Raw genomic sequence first — 18,437 nt, forward strand, 5'->3', positions numbered from 1 at the left:
CTGTATAAAGTGTAAGGTGTCAAACTGGTCGACGTTTTCCTCCGCTGCATTCTGCCGTGGAGACATTCAATGCCTTTGATTCTAGCATGTTTAAGAGTAATTTCATTTGCTTGGACTCATAGACACCGCCATTTTTATTTTCGATTCCACTTAATGTTCCAGTGGAAGTTGCTGAAATAAAATTGAATCAAATTGCAACCTTTCTTCTGTTGATTAAGATAAAATAATTCTGAATACTAAATATACATCATCTTCACTAGAAGTACACGTCTACTTACACATAACATAGTACTTTCCTGGAGCAAAATCCAACATTGCAGGAACAGGATTAAAACTGTAAATGATCATTGTAAAAGAAACGTTATTGTATGGTCGGGTGCATTGCAGTATCAAATCTTTCCCTTGGTCCAGTGAACATAACTGAAATTCTCTTTCTGATGCCTAACAATGGAAAATTTTGACTTACATGAAATAATGTTGATCATGTTATCAAAAGAAACAGTAATGGTATTAATACTAATGATATTTAGTATAATTGTTTTAAAGCATGCAAAAAAGTTTTGTAAATGATGACTGCTTATCAAATTTTTATGCATACATTTCTGTGATTTCATCTATATATACAGTGCAAATTGATAGTTCAACAGAAAAAGGAAACAACAGTCTCTTTTTTAAGAAAGAAGAATAGTAAAACACATTCAATTGTTCAATTCTCTTCTCAACTATCAATACAAATTCCTTACAGGAAAATACATTTTAATGAAATTTAAATTATCAAAACTTACCAAAAATAAATAATGAATGTGGCTTTACAGAACAATGCATTGCATTGAAACTTTTTTTTATTCCAATGAAGAAAAAAAACCCAGATTTCTTTCAAGTTCCACACTAAAATTGTGTTTGTGTCACGTGAAACTTGACACTGGTATACAATTTATTTTATACTAGCTACGTCATACTCTGCTGCATTATATGGAATTCAGACATTTATGTTGAATTAATGATTGACACAAATGATACTTACAAAATAAATAAAATAATATTCAAACAAGAGGCCCATGGGCCTTGAATCGCTCTTCTGATAAACTGTACAACCTATCACTTCTATTTGAAGCCTCGAAGTATCCTGTATATTTAGATAAACCCTTGAAATTCCAATTCACACTCTGAGAACCCAAGATGATTCTAAGCCAATTAGTACCTGAGAGTTGGTCATGGTGACCCACTTATCACTTGTCATTCTCTGAGGACCCATCAACTAAGTTTGATGATTCTAAGCCAATTAATACCTAAAATATTTTTAAAAATTATAACCATAAAATTTTATAAGTAGGTCAAAGTGACCTACTTTTCAATTGTTTTACTCCAAGGACCCAAGATGCATCAACTGACAAAGTTTGATGATTCTAAGCCAATTAGTACCTGTAATATTTAATTAAAGCCATAAATTTTCAAAAGTAGGTCACCGTGACCTACTTTTCAGTTGGTGTACTCCGAGGACCAAAGATACATCGACTGACAAAGCCTGATGATTCTAGCCAATAAGTACCCGAAATATTTAATTACAGCCATAAATTTTCAAAAGTATGTCACGGTGACCTACTTTTCAGTCAACCTCCTCCGAGGACCAAAGATGCATCAACTGACAAATTTTGACGATTCTAAGCCAAATAATTCCTGAAAATATTAAATACAGCCATAAAATTTCAAAAGTAGGTCACCTTGACCTACTTTACAGTTGTACTCCGAGGACCCAAGACGCATCAACTGACAAAGTTTAATGATTCTAAGCCAATTAGTATCCGAAATATTTGATTAAAGCCATAAATTTTCCGAAAGTAGATCACCGTGACTTACTTTTTAATCGACCTACTCTGAAGACCCAAGATGCATCAACTGACAAAGTTTGATGATTCTAAGCCAATTAGTACCCTAAATATTTAATTAACGCCATAAATTTTCAAAAGTAGGTCACTGTGACCTACTTTTTAGTCGACCTACTCCGAAGACCCAAGATGCATCAACTGACAAAGTTTGATGATCATAGGCCTTAAATTGTTCAAAATATGCCTCTAAATCATTTTGAAGAAGAATGGCCGCAAAATTTAAAAAGTAGGTCACCGTTACCTACTTTTGAGTCAACATGATATGAGGTCCTTAGATGCACCAACTGACAAGATTTGATGATCCTAGTCCTTATAGTAAGAAAAATATCAACATTTTAATAAAAAGTAATTTTTGGTCAACTTTGAAGTGACCTTGAGACCACGCCCTTTGCCCCAGGGTAAATCCCCGTGCAAATTTTAATCTACAACATATCCTCATCCTTTTGTGTAAGTTTGGTGATAATCTGCCCAGTGGTTCTTGAAGATTTTTTAGCAACCAGTACTTTTGTTTGTATTTTCCTAATTATCTCCCCTTGTTAAAGGGACACAACCCCAGTTTTAGTATAAAAGGGAGCCTTTGGGCCAAGGATACCCTGTGACAAATTTGACAATAATTGGCCAAGGGGTTCTTGAGTTATGGCCCATATTCTAAAAAGTTTACGCACACCGCATAAATGGCCATAGCATTAGCTCTTTGAGCCTTTGGCTCAGAAGAGCTAAAAAGCATAGTGACTTGTTTCATTATATGTGGGACATATAAAGTCTATGCAATCCCCAATGTTTTAAATTTCTGTCTGAAACTAGTATTATGAATATACAGTAAGTCTGTAGAATAACAGTAGGTGTGATTAGTGCATCATTCAATACTTTAATTATAACAATTAATGCTTACATTAGATTGCTTGAATTCCAGTAGAGACGAAATAGTGTACCTTCACATACACTAACTGATAATGTAAAGATAAGGACACAATTTAATAAAATCCAGAATAATCTTACCTAGAAGTTATTCATCTGTGACCACAAACTTCAAAAATACACGGAGAATGAGAGGATAAAGAGAATGAAATAATGTACATAGGTTATGGGATGTAACATATGAAAAACAGATGCCTAAAATGAACCAATCGCAATCAACTCAAAATAGAATCAAGAAAGCATTGCCATTAACTTTTTTCCAGCTTCAATAATATTTCTCCATGTTGGATTTATTAATGGAATCATTCTGAGTTATTAGCAATGAATGTCTAAGATATGGCAACTTTCACTTAATGTTTTTCAATCTTTAAGCCACCATATAAAGAATCACGTGTCTTATTTGTGAGACATGATGCTCTGCAATTTGTTTAAAAGGAAACATATCATACAAAATCAAATTATTTTAATAACTTAATCTATACCAAATTAATTTAAAAAGTTTTAACATTTAATAAGTTATAATACATCATTACAGAGCAAAAAGGTTTTACAGAAACTAGATAAAAATAGATTTATGGTTTTATAAAAAGGTTAACTTATAGTATACTTTTGTAGTGAGTACAACTATTTGTTCTCTTTTAACTTCAAAACTTGCCATTAAGATTATATTAAGTGACGAATACCTGTCGATATTTTCTCTGTGTTCTTTCGAGCTATTTAAGAAATAAATTACCAATAAAAATGGGACAATATCATAATTTTAGTTTGCTGAATGAGTCTTATAGTAAGTTTAAACAATAAAGAATATAAATTGACAAAAAGCTATTAATACCGATATTAAGTAGATGAAACGCCTGTTTCGCTTGTGATTCCTTTTCTTGTGCAGGTAGGTTAAGGCTTCCCGTAGAATATCACAGTGCACTCTGTACCTTCACATCTCTGAACTACCAAAATATGACGTCATAATGGAAAATGACGTCAAGTCACTGCAAACTTGAGGTGATAAGACGGGGAGAGTGTCATGAACTTAACACTTTATTTCAAACTGCATGTAAAATGCTAGATAGCTATTGCAAAATTCACGGGTCGTTAAAGGTTTTTTAAGACATATGTCCGAATATTTTAAAAATACACCGCGTACCTACCCTTGATAGAAATTCAGCATGTTCAAAATGCTTATGAAAAATATACTTTTGAAATGTACTCGGTTTTATACCCGTGGTTGGAGGTAGAATTTATTTTGTGTGTATAAAAGGGTCTGGCGCAGGTGATTAATGAGGATTAATCTGAGAATTTTTGTGGAAATCTGTAAGAAGAGGTTGTTCTCTAACTGAATCTTGCTTGGGAAAAATGTTTGTTTGTATGTTGTTTAACGTCCCTCTCGAGAATTTTTCACTCATATGGAGACGCCACCACTTGCCGGTGGAGAAATGCAAATTTTGTCCTATGCTCGGCACTTACAGCCATTGAGCAGCGAGGGATCTTTTTCGTGCCAGCACCTACTGCGACACGGGACCTCGGTTTATACGGTCTCATCCGAAGGACTGGTCTCCACGTCCCACAGTGGGATTCGAACCCGCGACGTAAGGATCAACTCCTTACTTCGCGACTCTAGAGCAGACGCTCTAACCACTGCGCCACGCGGGCGACCTGGGAAAAATGTGTGTTAGCTTTGTTTTAATACAGATTACGATATTGTGTGGAAGATACCCTCAAATTTGTAGGTAAGTTGAATTTCTCAGGATATATTTTGTATCTAAGTAATACTATGACTTTTCCCAAGCACACTTCGGATACACAAGGATACGATGAGTTTATTTATACAGAAAATGTTAATAATAATTGTGTTAATCACCTGCGCCGAAGCGATTTATATGAAACACTTCATTATAAATGACCGTCACATGATCAACAAAGTCATGTGATATAACAAATATGTTAATATATAGCCGAGGAAACCTCTATATTAATTGGAAGTACTCAAGTTTAATACTTATAAATTAAAACCAAAACCGACCTCGCAATGACATATGTTTTGAGCGCGTTTTAAAGCTTCGGGAAGCCTTAACATAGTTGCGTGAAGTACGTAGTATTTCGTTTGAGTATCAAACGAATGGGACATATGACCAGCGACTATTCTTCGGATGCTGTCAGGATAGCCGCTTACCTAAAATGGGTATATATAACCGTTAATGAAAGCCAAGTACTTATAATACCAAACTTCTATGAAAGAGAGAGAGAGAGAGTTTCAATTTACCACAGTGGCAGAAAATTGTCTAAAGCTTGTGGCTGACACAGGTTTTGTCCAGTTTGCTATCCTGCAACACCGGCTTAAGTCCTGATTTACTGTAGAACTTGTCATCTGTCGACCAGATGTTGTAAGGAAGAAAAAGTTCTCGCATTCCTCTGGTCGCCATTTAACAAATTCTCTCATTTCTTCTACCAGGGATCTTTCAAGGACAATATGGGCATCTCCATACGTCTTTGAGGTTTTAAGTTGTTTCACCTTCAAAATAAAGGTATTACAATGTCGTGAAATCTACAACGCGGATATATAATACAAAGCAGTTCTCGCTTTAATCTAGAAGTAGATTTTTCAACTTGCACCAAAATATGCAAACCAGACCATGGCACACCTCTCTCCTTGAAAATGAATGCGAAATATCTTAAGGGTCTTTGTGAAATTGGTGTATAAAATTTTGTAAAAAAAAAAAAAAAAAAACATATAAAGAATGAAATAATAATTAGTGAAGTGTGTATTCACTATACGGTCTATCGCTAAAATTGAAGACCCGAACAATAACAACAATATAGTAAATTATCCTGATTATTGATACATGTTGTTACACAAACAGTTTTCAATAATATATGGTATACAAAATTTATGCTAATAGTGCTGGATTCCTTAATTTCTTTTAAGTATGAGGCCGAAAATGTAGATTTTAATATACCGGGTATTTACATGTACCTTTATGATAGCTAATCCTTCCGGGTAGTCCTTCCGGCTTTTAAATTGTGAAACAGTCATGTTAATGACTGCTCCACATCTTTGCCCGTTGGACACCAGTGTCTTATATATGAGTATGGCTCGTACAGAGATGTAGTCCTTTCGGTCCATTTTTTTTTTTATATTCGACGACATTCTTTTGAAGTCCGATGAATTCATGATCTTTTGTATTATATTTGATGGGATAAGGTCGTCTAAACCAAAAAAAACCCCCAAAATAACATCTATTTATATTTATCTAAAAGAAGCGATACAGAGAGAAACAAAGAGAGAATACAATTATACAACCGCCAAATTTGTACCTACCCATTTGCTTTTCTTTTAGTTCAGTTATTCTGACTTTTCTCTCTGATGTTGCCTTCATCCACTCATCCAGGGAAGCAATGGTGTTCGTAACAGTATCAGTACATATACTGTCATCCGAAAGAGTCGCCAGTTTCTGCGACAGCAGGAACTTTAAAAAAACGCTTTTAAAGCGTGGAGTGAAGAGTTTAATGTTCCTGCTGCACAACTCTTGATGTTTTGCTTCATTTTCTTGAAGGCTGGCAGAAACCAGGACTCTTCCAGACGCCTATTCGGTGTGTCTTCGTCTGTTGTTGCTGAAAAAATAAGGCCCCTTTGAAGTTCCTGTAGAATTCGAATGCCCGAAAGGATGAGTGCTATGCCATTTTAGCCGAGTCTGGCATGATCTTTGGCCTTTACGCATTGACTTGCAGTAATATCATGTGCAGCCTTGATCTATATGGAATACTGATAAAGACCTCATCCAAGCTTGTAATAAAATGTTTTAACTACAAATGCGGGAATTGAAACTGTAAAAAGACAGGCGGGCCGAAACATAAAAGACATATAGCAAGGGAACCAAATGCTATGTGCATGATTTAAGATCATAGAAATAACATATTAAAAACTGATCAAAACAATTGTTTTGTAAGCAGAAATATACGAAATCCAGCGATTGAAGTTAATGCAGTCTTGTTCTTACCAGGACGGAATAAATCGATCCAAGTGATTTTCAATTCTTTTAATATGTTTCTGGCTATTTAAGCGTATTGCTGTGAGGTTGCCTCCGTTTTTGCTCCACCTGAGGTTTTTTTTAAAGGTATTCCTCAAGCTGCTCATAATCATCGTCTTGTTTGGGATCTTTGAAAAAGATGAAGAAAAATTGGGAAAAAAAAGGGTGTTCAGGAAATTGAAGTAAATAATTGTGCGCTAATTTGGTTTAAACTGCCTACATTTTCTCTTTTCCGGTATGTCTCTAAAAGATCAACTGCCCACTTGTACTCAGATGAAAAATGTAACAATGATTTGTAGCTTTTAACAGTAATACACATAATCACCAGGCATGTTTCATATAAAAGCTATATGAACACAAGTGTTAAGAACTTGAAATAGGCTGCTTATACAAGGTACACGCAAGGTCGAAAGGTCAAATTTGTTGGTATCCAAAGGAAGGCCTTGTTACAAAGAATACACATGTGAAGTTTGAAACCCCAAGCCCCAACTGTTCAGAAGTTATGGCCAACGTTAAAGTCTCATAAAATCTTGCAAAATTGGCTAACTCCAAGGTCAAATATGATGGTACCCAAAGAAAGGTCTTGTCACAAGGAATACACATGTGAAATATGAAAGTCATAGCTCCAACCAATCAAATGTTATGGGCAAGGTTATAGATCACAACAGACAGACAAACAGACAGGACAAAAACAAAATACCCCGGGATCTTTCGATCCAGGGGCATAAAAACTTGATGAAGATTCAGTGAAATTTTATGCCCGAGTTCTACGAGATAATAGCTTTTTTCCCTTCTATCAAATAACAGATTATCAAGAAAGAGGTATTACAACACAGAAAGAGAGCAGAAAGAATCCAGCCAATTACTCCAGTCTGATCATTAACAACATGGATTAATCTCAAATCAACTTGCCAAGATTTCCTGAGAATTTCCAAGAGAAACTGACCACCGCATATGATTCATTATTGCTGCGATCACTAATAAACTCAAATAATTAATGCATAATGATAATAGTAGTAATAATAATGTAGGAGGAGATGCACGGTGTGACTCCCCAGGATATTCAGCCAAGTATGGCACCTACACCATCATGGAACTTGAGAGGAATAAGATTCTTGATTTTCAGCTTGTGCAGGTAAAATTTAACATACAGATCTAGACAAATTGCGGAGTTAAGACTTATTTATTTTAATTGATTAAAAGTATATCATCACAACCCTTAACATTTATGCTTTAATTTTTTTCCGGAGTAATGAAGTAAAGGGGTCTTCCCATATGGAGCTGGCTGGCTTAAAAAGAGCCATGGGATTCCTGAAAGATCATGTCAACATAACAACCCTAGTGACAGACAGGCATTCCATGGTTAAAAAGCAAATGAGAATTTTTCATCCAGACAAAAATCATTATTTTGATGTGTGGCACATTGCAAAAGGTAACTTATTGAAATTGATTTTATGATTGGAATCTGCTTAGCAATGTTTGACAGCTTATTTCATAGCTCATTTACTCTCTTTTTATATAATGTAGGTGTTTCCAAAAAACTTGAAGCAGCATCAATGAAGGTCAATGGACATCAAATCCGACCATGGATAAAGTCAATTGCCAACCACTGTCATTGGACAGCTTCATCTTGTGATGATGGTGGGGAACTCAAACAAGCAAAGTGGAAATCGATTGTGAACCACATTGCTAACCAACATGAAAATCACTCCCCTCAATATCCTAGATGTGAGCATGCCCCAATTGCAGATAGCAGACAGTGGATCAAAGAAGGTAATATTAATAATTGTTCTATTTGAAATAATGTTCTCATTTATCTCAATATTTTGAATTAGTAGAACATTGATAAATTGTAACTTCTGTTTTGATTGCAGGCTCTGTTCCACACAAATTAATGAAGGATATAATCCTCAGCCCCTTCCTTTTAAAAGACATTTCCAAACTTTCACCAACTCACAAGACGTACAGCCTCGAGGTGTTTCACTCTTTTGTGAACCACTATGCACCGAAGAGCACTCATTTTTACTATCCTGCTATGCTTGCAAGGTATATATGCTAACATTAATTACTTGTCAAAAATATTTAATCTTATAGGATCTATTTTGCATTTGATATTTTTATGCATCATAAATTTGTATATTTTTAAATTTAAGGTTGAGTTTTCAATGAAAATAGCAGTAGACAACAGGCAATGACAAAGGCTGGTGAGCTGCAATATGCAGTGTCTTATCCAAAGGCCAAGAAAGGACTGGAGGCAGTTGTAAAACCTAAGAAAATTCCTCCAACATTAAGTGAGTAGAAAACTATTTTACTTGTCAATGAACACACTACTTGTAAATATTGTATTAATTTGTAAAGTTTCTTTTCAATTTCTTTTTTTTTTTTAGATTAGGTGACCTTGATTAAGCAGGCTGTCCATGAACGGAGAAGTGTTGAATGTCCTTCTTACCGATGGGCTGCTGATGATATTGCAGTGCTAAATCAAGATGTACCACTGCCGCTTACTCAAAACTTTTGAACATTTTGAAAAGGCTGCTTTGATACGTAGACATACTTCAAGATTTATTCGAACATAATACTTCTACTGCATTGGACTATGTTTACGTTTATTTAAAAAATTATAAGATATTGTGTACTGTAAAATGTACATTCTTCATACATATAATTATCTTGCATGTTATTACTGACAATATAATTTACCAAGATGTATTATTTTGTACAATGAATAGATATTTCACGTGGAATATTTGAACCCACAATAATGTTCTGAGGGAAATGCTTCTCGTATCTTTGTAACTACACATGCAGGCAAAATTTCCCTGTGTTTTTTCCCAAGGAAATGCCATATCCATCTCACAAATCTTCTGTATGTAAATTAACTGTAGATTCTGAAGCAAGAAAAAATTTACAATTTATAAGAAATATTTGTTGATTACAGAAAGAGTAATTAAATGGAATTAAATTTCATATTTCATTGTCATAATGTTTTGTGTTTCATGAAGTTAAAAGAATAACATACTCATGAGGAGGTTGGCTATCATCTAAAGGTCCCACATTCTGCAGGTATTCGTATACATTGAAACGTACAAAACATGTCTATTTAGGCAATTAGCAGTAAATATAGGACTCTCAGTTATGCACTGGTGGTCCCCTGTCTCCGTTTCAGCCTGGACTGCTCCTATTTCTTTACAGCAAATGCGCTCCTCTACTGTTGGTATAGAGATGCATAATCCACACTCGCACCTGTGTTACACAAAACTAATGTACTTAATTCAGTGCTATCAATAGTTTTGCAGAATGCATTCATTGATGTAAGATGGTCCATCACTTTTAACAAAGTAATTTTGTATATGTTCTTAAACGTGTATTGAAAAACTCTGTTAGATAAAGGACATTGATCAATCTAAAAAAATTGACAAACAATACGAATCTGTGAAAAATATTTCTGAAAAATGTATAATTTGATTAAAAAAATAATTACATGTATTGTGAAATTAATAAGATTTAATATTTTTTTTAAAACAAGGAAATATGTGTGAGAAATACATACCAATCAGTGTTTACTAATATGTTGGGAAATTCTTCAGTATCTGAATTATCCTCTTCCGAACCAGTGCCTTGCATACGGTCACTGGTAGCAGCCAAAGGTTCAAATTGATAAGGTCTTACATCAATTTCCCGAGAAAAATCTACACTTGGAATATCCCCTTCCAAGGTCTCCATAATTTTAATATACTTTTATTGTGTTTTATGTGTGTAAGGAAGGCATATAAACACTGCATAATTGTAATGCATGATAACAGGAGAACTTGTGACGTCACAGCCTGTAGCTCATTATCTCTTACTGCTGTCCTATCAGTGTTTGTGGTGAGTGTGGTCAGTAAAGCATTGATTACAGACATCTACTGGGGTTATAAGAGTTATATTTAGCACTTAAAAATAAAGATAAAAATTGTCAGAAATCTTTTTAAGAATTATTTTATTATATAGAAAAAATTATGTGATGTGGAACCATTTCAAAAAACATTGTCAAATTGGAAATGTCTTTTTCAAAGTAATCATTTAGCATAGGAGTTTTACACTACTATTAAATGCTATATGTAATACTGATAGTTGTTTCATCCCCCTTCCATGTGTATTTGGATGTGAGAGTGCAAAATAAGATACTGTGTTCATTTGTTATGTGAAATAATTTTGTTTTTACTAAACATAAACTGCATTTGAATTCTGGAAACTAGTATTTGGGTAGATAAACTAATGTACAAATTAAAATACAAAGGTCACTTCACAAGTAATCACTTTGATATTTTGTGCAACATTGTCAAAAGTGTCGAAAAGTTGTATAGTCTTAGTTCAATAAATGGGACTTTGATGCATGACCCTGTCTTGACACATGTCTGGTCTTTGTCAATTTGACATATTTTTCATGTTTAACTAAATTTTAAGTAAACTTGTCTACACACAGACAAACAGAAAAACAAAATCAGTATATCTTGGGAGTACAAAATAATATTAAATATATAAAAATACTCACGCAGCACCACGTTTTTCAATGAGGAAGAGGAAAATGCTCTTCTATCACCCCTCCCTAGCCAGTTCATTTTCTTTGCAACACCATTGTCTATCATGGAACTCGTAATTCTCCGTACACTTTGTTTTGTATTGTCTCCACAAATTGTTCCCAGTTTTCTTATCTAAAAGTACCCTGTGATTTTAATGCTTAATGATAGGCATACCATAATTCTTCAATTAATACTTCAACTGCAATTCAGACCTTATTCATCCTGGCCTCTTGGGGAAATGTGTCATCAGAGTTGCGGGGTAGAAGCCTTGCGCCTATTAAGCCTAAAATTTCGCAGGACTCACTCCTGCCAGAACTTCGCATGCGTAAAAAATGCAAAGCCCATGAGGACCTCAGTCAATATATTCCAGAATCAGCCTCGTACCATCTCGCGACGTAAACAACAGTCACGACAACAGTCCAGACAGAAATCTTGTCCCTTTATTAAAGACAGCAGGACGACCAGACAAACACTTTCTAAGCAAATGTGCATTGGGCCGTCATTTTATTGCTAAGGCTCTCGTCATTTTTTAAATCTATAAACAAGATGAGTAAATCATGTGTGACATAGTAGATCTGGAGAAGAAAAACATATGAAAAAATTAAGACGGAAAAACAGACGGACAACGGAAAGAAGTGATCAGAAGAGCTCACTTGAGCTTCTCAGCTCAGGAGAGCCAATCGGCAATCCTCGGCTGACTCTGCTAAGCTCCATACAAACATCGGATGTGATTGGTGGAGGAATATGCATCAATCGATACATTTTTCCGCCGGAAACTGCCTTGTTACCCATTTCATACTTCACTGCATAAAGTTTTACCGTTTTTTTGTTTAATTTGTACATTGGTTTTGATTACAAGCTTATGTAAGTAGTCTTTGAAAGCAAAAACATAGTGTCTCAAAGTAACTTAGTCCGAAATATCGGACATTTTCCAGGCTTTTTTCACAATTTTGATATTTTACGTGCCAGGAAAACGTTCCTGGCATGTAAAATACCAAAATAGTAAAAAAGCCATATTTCGGACTAAAAGTAACTCAGCTTCCAAAGATAAAATATTTGGAGGAATTTCAATCAGATAACATGAGGGTGAAATGAAAAAAAATGACCACCAAACTGAATTTTTTTGGCAAAATTCAGCTACTTATAACATATTTTTCACTTATATCATCATATTGCAAATGCATTCTAGTTCAAAGTCCTGAAGCGGCAATGGAAAAGACAATTGGATAAAAAAGTTTCAGAATTTTTATTAGTAAAATTTCTTTTGAAAAAAGAAAATATCATTACACCTTGAAAGACTTTCTAAAATACATAATCACAAGAAATTATAGTTTTTTTATGCTTCAAAATGGTAAAAAGGGTATAAATGATTAAATCTATACCTTGAATGAGTATCTTCTCTTGTACATGTGACAAAAAATTGGCTTTTTGATTGTTATTTTACATTATTTTTTCAATTCTGGATTGAAAAGTTTTAATATGAAAAAAATATGAAGCAATAAAATTCCCCAAAGTTCACTTTTTTGTCCGTTCAAGTCAATTCTTTAAATCTAGGCCAAAAAAGAATTGTTATATACGAGTTCTCTTACAAAAAATACTAGATTTTGAAGTGACCCTATTTTACATTATTGTATTGTACTCCTGACATCTGATATGTATTCTATTTAACATTGTTTTAAAAATTATAACACATAATAACCCATTCTTACTTTGTAAATCAATTTGTCGTGTTGATATTTTTCATCGTTTACAGCAGGTTTTTCATATTTTGAAGACCTTAAAACATGATTATTTGCAAAGTGTAATATATATAAATTGTATTTAAAATATATGTGAAATGATGAAAAATATTCCCTGAATTGACTGTAAATTTTCTGTAATTTGTTGATAGACATAGTGTTTTGAACATCAAATAGAATCAAGCATTTTTTTTCCCAACTTATTGTTTAGTAAACATAGTTAAAAAGCATCGGTAATTATGAACCAGTTTTGTTGCACTCCTGACTGCAGTAAAGTTTAAAATTAAAATCATAGAACACAAAAATTCATAAAGTGTTGGCAACATCAAGTGGTAATGAAATTGTGCAATACTTATAGTCCAATACTTCATAATTAAACAGATGAAAGTATTTAAAATTCACATTTTCTCTGGAATTATACCCTATTTTATGCCAAAAAACTAGCTTAAATGTATATTTAGAAGATAAAATATATTTTAAAGCATATTTTCCTTTAGAAGACAAACACAGTAACCCATCAGAAAAATTCTACTCATCATTTTTTCTTTATTTTTATTCTTACTGGATGATTTATAATTCTAACATATTTGTTGAACTCCTGACCAAAAGCATTGGTGCCTTTAAAGTAGAATTGTGAAGTGAAAATTACGTAAGAACTTGTTCTGTTGTTTCAGTGAAGTTGAGGAGGAATTACTTGAATTTCATGACAATGTTTTAGTGTGTTTTTTTTTTTTAACGTTCATTAAAAAATCGCAAAAAAAGATAAAAACACATCTGAATTGATAAAAATTGACAAAGGAAGGATTTCAATAATAAAACTGTCAATAATTTAGCATTAAATTATACAAAAAGATAATTATTAATTAATGAATACTTCTAAGCATGAACAGAAGTCTTTTCTTCACACAACTTGAATCTTTAAAAAAATGTGTTGCACTCCTGACGATAGAAATATGGATCTGAAGCACAGACAGATCCTATAAATGATAAATCTATTTGGTAAAAATGTTCTTAGTGTCTTTATTTTCCAAAAATAAAAATCAGAAAATCATATAATGATAATAGTTTTTTCATGCTTGGGAGAAAAATATCAAATGTTGCACTCCTGACATTTTTCGGTATGCACATATACTTGACTCGCATTAATGCTGCTTATGATTTATATAACATTTTTAAGTTTTAAAATGTATATCAGTTATTATTTTACACTTCCAAAATTCTTTTTTGTCTTAATTTTCTATGAGAATTTTACAATTGATGTTTTCTGGCAAACTACATTTTTTCTGTTGCACTCCTGACATGGTGTAACATATTTTTAAACATCAGCCACGACCACAACTTGAGTAAACAAAAGTTATGACAGTCCACATTTAAAGCTCAATACTTTGAATATTATCAGGAAAGTCTTTATTTTCAACATGAAGCATTATTTTTTATTTCACAGATCTCCAAAAAATATTGAAATTTCAAAATGTCACAAAAAGGTGTTGCACTCCTGACAATTTTAGCATCATTTTTGGGCATAACTTTTTTGTTAATTGAGATATCAACGAGATATTTGGCAGGTATTTAGACACTATCTAAAGACTTATGCTGAGACATAGAAATCTATTTTCATTGCATGTATTTTTGTGGGTTGATAAATATGCGTTTGGTCATTTTTTTTGAATTCACCCATGAGTTAAGTGTGCGAGGTACGAACAAACGAGGAGCTCCGAGTGTAGGTATTCTGATAAGCAAACTATTCTCGAGCGAGTTAAAGAACGACTTATCTAAAATGAGAAGCGAAACAGTATCAGTACGTACCAATAATTTAGAGATTATATGGATTCGAGAATGTTGCTTTTTTAGTGTCAACTCTTGGTAGTTTGTGCTATTCAACAGTTTTTCTCGCAATTTAACTGGTCACTTAAAGGCTTCATTATGAAGAGCACTGGCGCAGTGGTTAAATTGATTGTATGTTGTTTTACGTCCCATTCGAGAATTTTTCACTTGTATAGAGACGTCACCATATACAGGTGAAGGGCTTCAAATTTTGACCTTTTCTCGGCACTCAGACCCATTGAACAGCGAGGGATCTTTATCGTGCTAACGCCTATCGTGACACGGGGCCTCGGTTTTTAAGGTCTCATCCGAAGGACCTGCAACTTTTACAGGTGAAGGGCTTCAAATTTTGACCTTTACTAGGCACTCAGACCCATTGAACAGCGAGGGATCTTTATCGTGCTAACGCCTATCGTGACACGGGGCCTCGGTTTTTAAGGTCTCATCCGAAGGACCTGCAACTTTCACTTCAAAGTGCCGAGCGCATGGCGAAGGAACAGTTGCTACCCATTTTTTTATCGACTTAAGTCGGTCGCGACCGAGATTCGAACTCGCGACCTCCCGATAACGGAGCGAGCGCTCCACCGACTGAGCTACCTTGAACGGTCGCAGTGCTCTTTAATCGCGAAGTAAGGAGTTGATCCTTACGTTACGGGTTCGAATCCCATTGTTGGACGTGGAGACCGCTTCTGCGGATGAGACCGTATAAACCGAGGTCCCGTGTCGCAGTAGGTGTTGGCACTAAAAGATCCCTTACTGCTCAATGGTCCTAAGTGCCGAGTATATGACAAAATTTGAAGCTCTCCATCGGCAAGTAGTGGCGTCTCCAAAAGAGTGAAAAATTCTTGAGAAGGACGTTAAACAATGAACAATCATTGATCACTGGTAACACAACTAATCAGAAAATGGTTTCAACATTCACATCAGCAGAAGCCGTCAAACATCCATGGCAGTTTTAGACAACAGTAGCATATTCAAACCAGTAACAACAGGCAACATCAACTTCATTGCATCCTCTCCAGTTAAAGTTTTGATTTGATTAAAGTTCTACAAACAGATTGACTTTCTTAATTTCGAAGACATTATAAATCGAAAACTACAAACCAAATCCATGGAAATATCAACTTTTATAACCATATAAATTCGAATGACTAGCCTTAACAATTACCCCTTGGATACTGACTATTTGCATAGCTTCTTTTATGACCTTTTTAATGTTTGTTGCCTTTACGATGTGATGTGTACAGCATCAACATCCATAACTGGTCCCTGTATTATCTTGGTGTGTTTTTCTGGTTTTCGACAAAGAGTAGGCTCACTGAGGACCGTCAGATAAACTCAGAACACCTTACATACCCTAACATATCGTTTCACCGCCGAAATATGGCTGAAAATATTGCCGCTTCGACGTTAAACAATATCAATCAATCAAGACTAGCATTCCTCCTTTCCTAAGGAAATTCCTTCGGTGGAGTGATTTTCCTTCTTTACAGTGTCAATATGTAACTAAGTTTAACCAAAACAGCACCGCTGTTGTCAGCCTCGCTAATCAGTATGGATCTCTCTTGACCATTTGATTGTGAAGTTGGCTGTATGGCCTTCTTTCACCACCTTCTTACCAGACTTGTGGCATATGGTTGTGGTTTTTCACCATCTGAAGGAGATCCTTCAAACTCATCTAAAAATAATTTCAAATATATTGTTGATTTTCAGGTTTACAAGTAGTTATCTATGTTCGCACCTGAAATAATGTTGTAAATTTAACAAAAAACATGCACCTCCAAACCAATTTCTCCCTTCTTTTTCCTCCCGCCTTTTTGCATTTATTCCAAATTTTAAATTTTCTAAACAAAGATCATTTTGAAAAATCAAAATAAAGAATATGTAGAGATATTGTTACATGACTTCAAACATTTTTAGAATGTCAAATTCCAAATATCACAAAGTTGGTGTTTCTTGCTTTGACTTGCCATGTCAATACAGCTGGTTGCGAATATAGCCCATGTAAACTTTGGTTGCCCGTATAGATTCAACAAGGGGGTCGCTCTGCCCTCCTGACCCGTTGAGGAAAAACACTCTCACATTACGCTAGACACCACTTTTAACATAAAAAAAGCCCTCAAGGATTTCGCGGCCAGAGAGGAAACTGCTCCACCCCACCCAGGACTTTTAAGGTAATTTAACATTGTTTTTAGCTCTACTGGTCAGAGACCAGAAGAGCTTATGCGATAGTAAGTTGTCCGTCCGTCTGTCTGTCTGTCTGTCCGTCCGTCTGTAAACAATTTTTCAAAATGCTACTCCTCCTACAGTTTTGATCTGATTTCAATATAACGTGGCACACAAGTAGACTACACTAAGATACATAATTCTGTGTATCGGTTTTTGATTTCGATGAACGATGTTGCCATGGTTACTAAAAATAGAAATTTCTGTGAAAAACATTCAAAATGCTACTCCTCCTACAATTTCAATATAACTTGGCACAGAAGTAGACTATACTAAGATGCATAATTCTGTATATCGGTTTTTGATTTCTATGAACGGTGTTGCAATGGTTACTAAAAATAGAAATTTCTTTGAAATGCTTTCAAAATGCTACTCCTCCTACAGTTTTGGTCTGATTTCAATATAACTTGGCACAGAAGTAGACTATACTAAGATGCATAATTCTGTGTATCGGTTTTTGATTTCGATGAAAGGTGTTGCCATGGTTACTAAGAATGGAAATTTCTGTGAAATACTTTCAAAATGCTACTCCTCTTACAGTTTTGGTCTGATTTCAATATAACTTGGCACACAAGTAGACTACACTAAGATACATAATTCTGTGTATCGGTTTTTGATTTCGATGAACGATGTTGCCATGGTTACTAAAAATAGAAATTTCTGTGAAAAACATTCAAAATGCTACTCCTCCTACAATTTCAATATAACTTGGCACAGAAGTAGACTATACCAAGATGCATAATTCTGTATATCGGTTTTTGATTTCGATGAACGATGTTGCCATGGTTACTAAAAATAGAAATTTCTTTGAAATGCTTTCAAAATGCTACTCCTCCTACAGTTTTGGTCTGATTTCAATATAACTTGGCACAGAAGTAGACTATACTAAGATGCATAATTCTGTGTATCGGTTTTTGATTTCGATGAAAGGTGTTGCCATGGTTACTAAGAATGGAAATTTCTGTGAAATACTTTCAAAATGCTACTCCTCTTACAGTTTTGGTCTGATTTCAGTATAACTTGGCAAACAAGTAGACTACACCAAGATACATAATTCTTTATATTGATTTTCTGATTTCGATGAACATTGTTGCCATGGTTACTAAAAATAGAAATTTCCTTGAAATACCTTCAAAATGCTACCCCTACAGTTTTGGTCTGATTTTAGTGTTACTTAGCACACAAGTAAACTACACTAAGATACATAATTCCCTGTACCAGTTTCAGATTTCGATGAACAGTGTTGCCATGGTTACTAAA

The 18,437-nt window shown here is 34.4% G+C and overlaps 2 protein-coding genes across 2 annotated transcripts; one reads left to right on the top strand and one right to left on the bottom strand.

The window, feature by feature from the left end:
• The first annotated feature begins 7,858 nt into the window (after positions 1–7,858).
• Positions 7,859–8,885, top strand: LOC133179852 (uncharacterized). The gene is made up of 3 exons (XM_061314553.1): positions 7,859–8,258; positions 8,354–8,599; positions 8,701–8,885. The coding sequence occupies exons 1-3, from the start codon at positions 8,102–8,104 to the stop codon at positions 8,883–8,885; spliced, it is 588 nt and encodes a 195-aa protein (XP_061170537.1). The 5' UTR covers positions 7,859–8,101.
• A 584-nt stretch (positions 8,886–9,469) lies between these two features.
• LOC133179966 (P2X purinoceptor 7-like) lies at positions 9,470–10,623 on the bottom strand. The gene is given in 4 exon segments (XM_061314620.1): positions 9,470–9,714; positions 9,846–9,898; positions 9,901–10,069; positions 10,377–10,623. Coding segments are annotated over 4 exon segments (549 nt in total). The 5' UTR covers positions 10,550–10,623; the 3' UTR covers positions 9,470–9,560.
• Between the last annotated feature and the right edge of the window lie 7,814 nt (positions 10,624–18,437).

The sequence above is a fragment of the Saccostrea echinata genome, unplaced genomic scaffold (assembly GCF_033153115.1).
Source record: "Saccostrea echinata isolate AGI-Se365-2 ecotype Australia unplaced genomic scaffold, CSIRO_AGI_Sech_v1 ptg000005l, whole genome shotgun sequence".
Taxonomy (NCBI): domain Eukaryota; kingdom Metazoa; phylum Mollusca; class Bivalvia; order Ostreida; family Ostreidae; genus Saccostrea; species Saccostrea echinata.